The 11,320-nt window shown below is 51.2% G+C and overlaps 1 protein-coding gene across 1 annotated transcript; it reads right to left on the minus strand.

Annotated features, from left to right (window-relative positions):
* Nucleotides 1-418: 418 nt before the first annotated feature.
* Nucleotides 419-7,716, minus strand: LOC144143350 (uncharacterized). The gene is made up of 2 exons (XM_077675122.1): nt 7,461-7,716; nt 419-1,242 (listed from the first exon to the last, which is right to left on the minus strand). Exons 1-2 carry the CDS (start codon nt 7,620-7,622, stop codon nt 1,060-1,062), a joined length of 345 nt encoding a protein of 114 aa, XP_077531248.1. The 5' UTR covers nt 7,623-7,716; the 3' UTR covers nt 419-1,059.
* Between the last annotated feature and the right edge of the window lie 3,604 nt (nt 7,717-11,320).

Here is an 11,320-nt window from a genome sequence, read left to right on the forward strand (position 1 = left end):
AGTAATCGTTATGGGTGCCGTTTACAGCTTTGCTTTCCAACCACATTCACGCGGTGGATTGGCGCGATTGTTTTTTGTTGTTCCTTTTAGGTTGTTTTTTCCGAAAAATTTGGTCGTGCGGTGTTGTTAACCTGTTCGCTGCTTTTGTACTCTGTTTATATATATATATATTTGTACCTATTCGTACACTTGCATTTTTTCTCCTTTTTTGTATATTGCACTTGTGTTGTACAATCGAATCCCGCCATATGTAATGCCCTGACAGGACTTGAATGTATTGAAATAAATAAATGACAAAATAGCTAAGGCAACTTACGGAGCAGTTGCTTTTGGAGCATTACTGGTTTATGTAGTGTAGCACGCACGAAGGCTGGTCTGGCAATCAGCATTTATTGACAGAGACGGGCGCTTATATACACAGCTCGGTAGGGGGCGTATAACAAGATACAGGCAAGCTTGCATGACTGCGCACGGTTACATCTCCCCTTTTCTAGTTCTCTTTATTGATGGGTTAGAAGTCTCTGTCTGGGTATCTTTTCAGTGGACGTCGTTCTCGCTGGCTTCTTCGCAACGGTTCGGGCTCCGATTGTTGCGGAGACGCAGACGCAGGAACAGACGCGTCGGTAGGCGCGCCGACTGGTGCGGACGGCTGGTGCGCTGGCCTGAGGTGTTCACGGGTGCGTTGAAGCTGACGACCGTCCTCAGTTTCCACGACGTAGGAGCGTGGAGTAGAAGCCGTCTGGACGACTTCAGCGGGATACCATGTTTTTGCTGGAATGTTGTACACTGCGACACTGGATCCACGTGGCAACTCTGGCAGGTGCTTGGAGCTTCTGTTGTAGAAGGTCCGTTGTTTCTGGCGGATCTGTTGCAGTCGCTGCTTCACGTCTCGAGGTGGTATGACCCGTGGCTGGAGGTGGATGGCAGGAACGGGCAGCAGGCTCCTGGTCAACCTTCCCATGAGTCGTTGCACTGGAGACTGCAAACATGGGTCACGGGGAGAGTTCCTCCATTCGAGCAATGCCGCGCAAAAGCCTACCGATCCAAATGGATGCTTCTTTAGCAGTTTCTTGGCCTCTTGTACGGCTCTTTCCGCCATACCATTTGAGCGCGGGTGATATGGACTGGAGCAAAAGTGGTTGGTGCCAACCTTATCGATGAAGTCTCGAAACTGCTGGCTGGTGAATGGTGGTCCATTATCGGTGCAGAGTTGGAGCGGAAACCCATGAGTCGCAAAGATGTCTGCGAAAGCGGAAATCACATGTTTAGCAGATGTCGACGTCACTGCTCTGATTTCAAAGAAGAAAGAATAGAAATCAACGACAGCCAAGTACTCGTTTCCGTTGTGGTAAAAAAAAGTCGGCGCCAACCACCTGCCACGGTAAACTTGGAATTTCGTGGCTCATTAAAGGCATTCGAGCATTTCCGGGCCTGTTCTTGCATACCGGGCCACGCCGCGCTGCTTCTTCAATGTCATTGTTTATGTTTGGCCAATACAGTGCAGTTCGCGCGCGTGCCTTCATCTTTTCCGATCCACCGTGCGCAGCGTGCAAACAACAAATAATCTCGCCACGCATCTTTGGAGGGATGATAAGGCGGTTACTGTGTAGAACCAAACCTTCTTGTGTGTGAAGTTCCTCTCGGAAGGCCCAGTAGCTGCGTAGTTCCGGGATGACGTCATTTTAAAGCAAAGCTTTTTACCTCTACCCCCCAAGGGTTCTTTCGCGACCGTTGGTGTCACCAGAAAACTCAGCGAACAAATAAAAGAATGTACTGGCACCACCGGGAATCGAACCTCGAACTAATAGACTAACAAAGCGACAGCCCGTTGTCTTACCGATTTAGCTACGAGCCCACGCTAAGACTGGGAAGACAGGTGGTGTACTGACCAAGCACATCTATGGGTTTACCCCCTGCGTTCTCGCTGAATGCCACGTGAAAGCGTCACGCGACCACTCAAGTCCATCTAGCGGCCCTGTGCGCACCATGTGCTAAGAGTTACAAAAATTAAAGGAAGCTCACACCAATGCATGGCATCTCACTTCTAGTACGCCAATGTGCTAAAGCCTGTGGCCTCTAGTGTTCACGTAAACAATCACAGCTCCTTGTCGTCGGCCCTCACGCCAAATCAAGGAATACATTCAAATACTCGTTCATAGCCAGGCCATCACTCCAAGCCCCAGCATCAAGATCCTGGGCCTACATCTCGAGGCTAACACCTAGAGTGACGTCTCCTTGCAGCGCCTAAAAAATAGCAATAATCAAATCATACACATGATCAGGCGAGTTGCCACCAAGAAGCGAGGCCTAAAGGAATTCGGTACCTTTCGATTAATTGAAGCTTCTGTCCTCTCGACAGTTACTTACGTCAACCCCCTGTCTTATTCTCGACAAGGAAGACATAGAGATGCTATATATAATGTTTAGAAAGGCGGTCAAGCAGGCCATTGGTCTTCTGATGAGTGCGTCCACACAGAGGCTGCTTAGCACGGGGCTCCACAACACGGTGGAAGAGCTGATAGAATGCCATCTTTCTGACCAGAAGGTCCGACTCAGAACTGCGATGGGTAACCGCATGCTTCACGAGATGGGTAACCGCATGCTTCACGAGATTGGCTGGGCAGCCCAGAATGTCACTCTGCTTTACGTGCTCCCAGACTCTTGGCGACTAAAACTAAAGATGCTTCCTTTGCTTAGAAATATGTACCCCTCACATGACGAGGGACACCGAAAAGCACGGGCTCAAGCGCTAAACACCACCCTCGGTGGGGATCATGCAGTTATCTACACGGACGCCTTCAAACACAAACATCGAGGGCAGCAATACGCCATCATCGTGGCTACCTCCAGAACCAACCTCCTTGCGTGTACCTCGCTTAGGACCCAAGAAGTGACGGCAGCAGAAGAAGCAGCCATCATTTTGGCTCTCACCCAACCAGGGGTTCGGAGTGTAGTGACCGATTCACAGCAAGCCTACTGGAATAACCAGTAAGGTTGGGTGTCCTGACCTGCACTGCGCGTGCTAAAAAACCACTCCCCAAACGGTTCCATTCAGCTCATCTGGACACCCCCTCACGCTTCAATGGAGGGCAAGAAATACGCCCACCCAACAAGCCTGCGCTTTAACCTTCCGTGCTATGGAGCTGCACGAGGACAGTCACCCGCTTGTCACGTTCAGGGAGATAACCCAGCATTATCGCTGTCTGAGACAGACCGTACCTTCGCCTTACCCTGACCTTTCCAGAGAACAACTAACTACCCAACGGCTCATACAATCCGGCCTCCTTACCACAGCCTACGCGTCTTCACTTAATGTATCCAAATCGCTACGACACTGAATGTAAATTTTGCTCAGAAGTAGGAATACTCCGTCCCGTAATCGGGGTGTGCGACTTTAGCCCTGAGCACCCTCCTCTCTTTCCGTCAACTACCCAACAAGAGCAATGGGAGATGCTGCTGTCCAGGCCCTCTGTAAGGTCCACTTATGAGTTAGCGGCCAGGTGCCCGGGCTGCGCGTGAGAACGCGCCGCTCTGTCTGGCGACGTAGCACTGCCGACCCTGCGCTGCAACCACCGCTAATTCGTCGCGGCGTGCGCGGGAGACGGATTGTCTGGCCCTTCGCATTCCTCAAGGATAATCCCCCATTGAGAGGGCAGACGGCGGCGCCGGATTCCAGGAACGCCTGCCGGACCCGCTGGGATTACCGGCGTGTCTCTATTGTTGTCGCGCCCTGGTCAGCATGACGCACTGTCGCCGTCTTTCGTTTTCGCCCCGCGGGGTCGCTCGAACTTGCTGGTCTACGAGCGTGCCGTTGACCCGAAGGTGGCGGCGCCTCAATGAATTTTCCGTGGCGTGCTGAGTGACAGCTGTCTACGTGTATTTGGGCACGCCCATACGCGTGTACGAACGCTACAGGGGCGTTCCCGAGAGAGTGTGATGTCGAGGTTATATAAGACCCAACTTGGCCGTTGGAAATCGTTCTTGTCTGAGCGCTGAGCTGGCAGTTCCCGGCGAGACAAGGAGTCTCGACCGTTAACGCTAGGTTGGGATTTGTGAGCCCCCTAGTCGAGGTTAAGATCGCGTCGGAGGTTAAGGGTGCAGCGCCGCACCGGGCAACTAGACGGATCTTGCGGCGAGACAGAGTCTCGGCCGTGGTTTCTCGAGCGGTTTGTGTACGCTCCGAGAATAGGAAGAGTTAGACGAAGTTGAGGAGCTCGAGTGATTTGTGCGCACTCGGAGCTAGCGTCTAGCTGAAGTTTGCAGTTTTTCTTTTATTATTCATGTACCCAGTTTTCGTACTGTAAATAGCTGTACATAAACTTCCGTTTCACTAAATCAACTTGAACGCCTCGAGTTCGTCAATTCGACCGCCACCTCCAAGAACTTCAACACCATCGCCCAGCCAGCCTCCTGCCAAATCAACCGGAGCCCGGGCGATTGGGTTCCTGATCGACACCGGACTTCGGGGAAACGATCTTCACTCCCTCTTTACCTACCCAGCATAGGCGGGTGGACAGAACACAGGCCGCGCGGACTGCATATGGGCCCCACAGAAGAAGGAATCACTCCCCAGGGCTGCACTCAGGGCCGTTCAGAAATCTGAACAGAAGTATTTCTTCCTCCTCCTCCTTCTCTGCCGCAAATCTTGTCGCGTCCGTCCGCGGCGCAGAGACGGAGAAGACAGATCGTCTAACACCGGGTTGGAGCTTACTTTAATTTTATAAAAAAAGTTTCCACTCTTATGCTACTCCAATACAACTCAACCAACCACCGTTCAGGCATCATGCATTGATTTAACCTTAACAAGAATATCTCTTTGAAGTAATAAATGGTGTGGTTAAGTGCATTTCACTTCTCTCTGGTTTTGCTATTTGTAGAGCGATGTGAGTGAATTTAAGTGACGTCGCATGGGTAATCGTTATGGGTGCCGTTTACAGCTTTGCTTTCCAACCACATTCACGGGGTGGATTGGCGCGATTTTTTTGTTGTCTGGCCAAGTTGTGCTTGCGTAGTGGTGAAGTTGGAGCATTGTTGGGTCCTTGGCCGTCTCTTGTACCTGCATCAGGCGCCTGTCTGAAATGGGCAGGTTAGCGATGACGTTGACGTGAAAGTGTTCATCGTGCTCCTTTAGAACGGATGCATTTGGAAAGCGCGATAACGCGTCAGCAATGAAAAGATCTTTCCCCGGCGTGTACTTGACAACTATCGGGTACTTTTGCAGGTTGAGGCGCATGCGCTGCAGTCGGTGGGGGCACTGGTACAACGGTTTGCAAAAAATTGCTTCCAGTGGTTTGTGATCCGATTCCACTACAACTTGTGGCTGCCCAAATAGGTAGTCGTGGAATTTTTCGCAACCGTGAACCATAGCCAGCATTTCTTTTTCGATCTGAGCGTACCTCTGTTGCGTTTCCGTTAGAGAACGAGACGAATACGCTAGGGGGTGGCCATTCTGAATTATTACTGCGCCAACTCCGCTTAGACTTGCGTCGACTGGCAATGTGATAGGTTGGCCCTTTGTGAAGTACGCGAGCACTGGAGCTTTTGAAAGCGCCTCTCGGAGAGCCATGAAGCTCAGTTGGTGGCGGTCCTCCCAAACCCATGCGACATCCTTTTTCAAAAGCTCTCGTAATGGAGCGGTAACCGTCGACATGTTCGGAATGAACCGGGAGACGAAGTTGACCATACCCAGGAAGGTCTGCAGCTCTTTCTTGTCGCTTGGCGCTTTAACTTGTAGGATGTCGTGCAGCCTGTCCGGGTCCAAGCTCAGCCCATCACGTGTCAGAACGTGCCCAAAAAACGGCACTTCTTTCGATTTAGCTTCAAATTGTGCAGTCGGCATCGTTGCAGAACGTTTTCCGGGTTCCTGTCATGTTCCTCTTTGGTACGGCCCCACACAAGAATGTCGTCCATTACGACGGCAATACCTTCGAGGCCTTCCATGACCTTGTGCATTGCACGCTGGAAAACGTCCGGATCAGACGAGATCCCGAAAGACATGCGTAGAAACCGGTAACGGCCGTAAGGAGTGCTCATGGTGCAAATTCGAGAGCTCTCATCATCGAGCTTTATTTGCCAGAACCCTGACGCAGCGTCTAGTGTTGAAAAATACCGAGCACCGGTAAGGGACGGCGCGATATCTTCCAAAGTCGGCATGGGGTAGTGCTCCCTCAATAGAGCTTTGTTTAGTTCTGTAGGGTCCATGCCAATTCGCGTCTTGCCGTTCTTTTCGACCACCACCATGTGTCTAGACCACTCCGTTGGCTCGGTTACGTTTTTGATCACCTGCGCTTCTTCTATGCGGTCGAGTTCCGCTTTAGTTTTTTCCTGTAGCGCTATTGGGATCCTTCTTGCCGGCCTAACCACGCCTTGGGCTTCTGGCTTAAGCTTCATGCGATAGGTAACTCCTGTGAGCATGCCTAGGCCGTTGAATACGTCTTCGTAAGGTTTCGCAACTTCGTAGAGCTGTGGTTGCTCCACCGCCGCGAGTCTGCGCAGTAACCCAAGCTGTTCTGAGACAGAACCACTGAGTGTTACAGGAACGTCGTCTTCAACGACGAAAAAGTTAGCTTCTAGGCTAGACTCAGTTCCGGCGACAACCAGGCGTATGCGTCGTGTTGCCTTTTTCTGGTGGCCAAAAAACGTATTCAGCACGACGTTGCAACTCTCGTCTCTTTTGTCGGTATTTCATGCAGTTTCTTTTTTGATATCACCGAACAATTGGCACCGGTGTCAAGTTTGCACAAGACGGGCGTCCCTTCTATTTTCACTGTCGCTGACCAGCGATCGCCTTTCTCGGCGTTAAGTGATAACGCGTCAATCCAGAAAGTTTCTTCCTGGGCTTCAACTGCTGCAAGCCTGTCTGTGCTTACGCGCGCCTTATCACATTTCGTTCTGCACGCGACAGCGAAATGATTTGTTTGGCCACACTTGTTGCATGTGCGTCCTTTCGCCGGGCATCTGCGATTAGCCTCGTGCTTTCTGGCGCACCTGCCGCAACGCCTCAGTTCTTTTTCGGAGACTGCATTGATATTCGATTTGCCATGCGTACCTGCTTGAATTGCCTCGCATTGCTCTTTGCCCTGTTCTCGGGTGCGGCATATTTCCACTGTTTTGGCAAAATTCCCGTTCTCCGAAATAAGCCTTTCCTGAAGCTTTTTATCGTTCACGCCAAGGATAATTCTGCTCCGTAGCATGCGTTCTTCCATTTCGCCAAATTCGCAACTCTTGGCCAATACCCTCAGTTCGGTTAGCCAGTCATTAAAGCTTTCTCCGTCCCGCTGGTCGCGTATTCCAAAACGATACTCGTGGTACGCTAGGTTAAGTGACGGCTTGTAGAATGCTTCAAACTTCTTCTTTAAGACTGCTATGTCCGACTTCTCTTCGCCTTCCTCAAACACAAACGTGCTGTAGGTTTTACGAGCATCCTCTCCAATAACCATGAGAAAGGTGGCGGCCTGTACCTCTTTAGGCTGCTGGTTCAGGCAGGTAGCCGCGGCGAACAGCTCGAACTCCTGCTTCCACGTTGTCCAGCTCTGCCACACGTCCGCGGAGGTATCCAGGGCTTTTGGGGGTGGAAGTAGCGTGGTGACCGGGGCTGCTTGCTGGCGTGGTGGGTCGGCCATGGCAAAGTTCTGCGAAGCGGAGCTGAAAGCCGCCCGGCGTGGCTTGCTATCTCGTAGATCCGCTGCTGTCGGCCGTCGTCGCTCTTATCGGCCACCGCTGCCACCATGTAGCACGCACGAAGGCTGGTCTGGCAATCAGCATTTATTGACAGAGACGGGCGCTTATATACACAGCTCGTTAGGGGGCGTATAACAAGATACAGGCAAGCGTGCATGACTGCGCACGGTTACATGTAGGTTATCAGTAGTGCCACGATATTATTTGGATATATACGGAATGCTTAACCTAGGTGAGTAAACAAATAACGCGTTTATGAGCAACAAGCGACGGAGAGCGAAGCTTCCGTATTTCATCCTGCCACTATCGTCAAACTCTTGGCAGGTGGAACACTTTGTCTTCTTCCTCGGCTGCTCATCATCATCGTTGCGTGTGACTGGGCTCGTTCGGCCCGAGACAAGGCGCCTACCCTGTTAGCCGCTTTTCGTGAGTTTATTTGAGCTCTGCACGGACAAAAGAAGAGCCTTTTCTTCCAAATTCCCGCATAGCCTTTCCTTGCAGATTCCTACATAGTGCGCACTTTCCGTCTACAAATTCCTATATTTCTTCTAAAAAAATGTGTTCTCTAAATCTTAGTTTCCTAAATTGGGCACATTAGCCCCAATAAAGCTACCGATCATGGCCAATCCCCCAAGTGGGTATGCGCCACAAACAAAGGAACAACGACAACAACAACAACACTCGATCTCCTTGCAACAAGGCATAGCTGCCAACGCCCTGTGCTTGAGCATGTGGAGGTTGCGCATGCAGCCGTGAAGGACGACGTAGAACTCTGTACGGACGACGGTCTGTCTGCACTAGGCCTCGAGCACGAGTGCTCAGCGTCAGCGTCGGAAGGCAGCTATCGGTCGTGTGACGAAACCAACGGCTGGAACATGGGGCTCCACCCTCAGAAGCTCCCCGTCTTCGGGCAGGAGGCAGGCCTGCTCCAACCGCTCACCAAGAGGAATGCGGTTGGAACTGCGTTTGAAAGCCGGGAGAGCTTGTCCGGCGCAGCATTCTGCGCTGTGTGGCCGCCAAGAAAACGCCCCTGTGTCAAGGACATCCGCTTCGCCGTACCGTTTTCTGCTCCTCTCTGGGACTGCTGCTACCCTGGATCTGTTTCCGGAATAAGGGAGCTAGAATTTGTGCCCCCTCAGCCTTTCCGCCGGCGTACCCGCGACGCATATCGTTGAGCAAGCATCAGACACGTTCGTGGGCTCTCCTCCTCGACGCGTTGTGCCCAGATGAGCACCTTGAGAAGCTTGCAGTGGAGCATGTCGCAGCGAAATACAGCCTAGGCTCTAGGCTTTCCCAGCTTATTGCAGCCAGCGCCGACACGCTCAGAGCATTTATATTAGTCAAAATGGACGTCAACCGCAAAAGCGCCGGCGCCATCATGAGCAGCATCCTAAAGTGCAAGAATCTCACGGAGCTGACGTTCGGCGTGAACACAGGCTTGGACGGCGTGCACGACTTCTCAAAGCTGCTGAGGTCGACGGAGACGTTGCAGAAACTTTCTGTCAGAGGACCGCAGCAGCTCTTTCGATCTTCGGCAAGGGATAGACAGTGAGAGGCATAACGGCTAAACATTGGCGGAGGTTGACGACCTGATGAATAGGTGAACGGTGCTCACAGAGCTTCGCTACGGCGGGTGTCACCTCCCTCTAACACCGATTCTAAGTGCACTCGAAACCAACAAAGCACTGTAGATCTTGAAGATTCGCAATCACAGCAACAACCAACGCAATTTCAGCGCTCTTAGGGGAACCGAGCTGAAGTCGATGCTGGAGAAATATCATGGCCTTCATTCGCTGGCGTTTTAAAGCTGTACGATTAGCAACCAAATAGCCCTGCCTGTATCCAACTGCCTTCATCAGAACAGCAGTCTCGAATTCATTGACTTGTCCACTTGGTCCTTGCTGGAAACGCGCCAAATTCAAAGTACTTGCTGCTCGGTGCTGTAGAAACCCTCCGTCCGCTTTCAGATAAAAAATTTCCTAGAACCACTTCAGCCTGCTTACGTGATTTGAAGGCGAAAGCTTGGCGATTCTTAATAACAACTGGTACATTGTACTTGCGATACTTATTAGCAACTGATAATTGTACTTGCGGTAATACTTAATTGATATATTGCATTTGCGTATTTTTCCTCGCTTTTATTTTCTTGTCTACCGGCATAAATTTTGGCATTCGACGGGCTTCTGTTCTGCTATACCGCGTTTGCGTCAGTTTCTTTTCTTTCATTTCGTAGTGAACTCGCCAACAAGAAGACTGGCACACAGCACAGCCTCCATATAATCATGGTTCTGCGCAGCTGGTGTGCACCTGTCATTCTCATGTGTCATCACGTTCACGTGTCGCGCATTATTCTACAACTGTTATTTTCCAATTCAAAGTTTCGTAAATTTTCAAAACGGAGCCCATTCACTCCTCAAAGCTCTCAATTGCGGGTAAGTCGCCCAATTGGCCATGTGCTACGAAGAAAGGAATAGCAACAACCACACCTTTTCAAAATTGTTTCCTTTATTTCACTTTACTCTTCACAGCTCTTGTTCGACGAAGCTCTCCACAGTCGTTGGTTTTTTTTATGAACTTTATACCTTCACTTTTCTTCTGGCGTCACGCTGTTTCTTTCTACCCTTCACTAGGTTTTCATGATCCGCTTCCAGCCAGACGACAAAGACGCTGGACAAAACCCGTTGAAATGCGTAAAGATCGCCTCACACTAATAGACACATGCCGTTGATTATATACTATCCTGCGAGTAAAGTTTTCGCAAGAATGGTGTGACACGAAACGCCTCAAGAAAACCGTCTGCCGCGCGGACGATAAATGAAGCGCACGGTCATGCAACGCCACATCGGAAAGTTTTGCTTGCAGACGATAACGGAAGTACGTACGGCCACTCAATGGAAACCTTCTTTCGATCGATTGATTGATTGTAGGGTTTAACGCGCCGACGCAACGCAGGCGATGAGGCGCGCCGTAGTGGAGGGCTCCGGATTAATTTTGACCACCTGGGGATCTTTAACGTGTGCCGAAATCTCGTACACACGGGCGTTTTTGCTTTTCGCCTCCATCAGAAAAGCGGCCGCCGCGGCCGGGAATCGAACCCGCGACCTCGTGCTCAGCAGCGCAACGCCTTAGCCACTGAGCCACCGCGGCGGGTAGTTCTTTCGATCGAGCGGTCGCGACCGTGGTCACGACTGAAGCGTACGCTCTGGCTGCAGACGGACAAACGCATGGTATAACCTGCGGAAGCCATGTCGGCTAACTACCTAAAAAATGGCGAAAAACTTGTCTGCAGTAATCCTATAGCGCACACACCGGCTGACTGTCGACTGAGGGCGGTCGCTGGTGCGGTCGCTACTAACGCATCCGTGGAAGGTGTCCATCGCGTAAAACCGCAGCGCACGCAACACTTGGTTCTCGGAAGTTATGAAACGAAAGCCGCCCCAAAGTCGTCGCAAAGGGGATCGGGTGTCAGATGGCTGCACAGCCAATGCACAGTACTTTCGAGAGACGAAAAAGGGCTTGAAATTCCTCCTCCGCTAAAGCAAAAACTCTGCCGGCATAGATATATGGCTGCTACGGCGTTCAACTCGGCCGCGCAATATCTCTCCCGAGTTTATTCCGAGTTCTCGTGTCAATCACACAC

This window comes from Haemaphysalis longicornis, unplaced genomic scaffold (assembly GCF_048455015.1).
Source record: "Haemaphysalis longicornis isolate Haplotype H1 unplaced genomic scaffold, Haemaphysalis longicornis Haplotype H1 scaffold_1, whole genome shotgun sequence".
NCBI classification, from domain to species: domain Eukaryota; kingdom Metazoa; phylum Arthropoda; class Arachnida; order Ixodida; family Ixodidae; genus Haemaphysalis; species Haemaphysalis longicornis.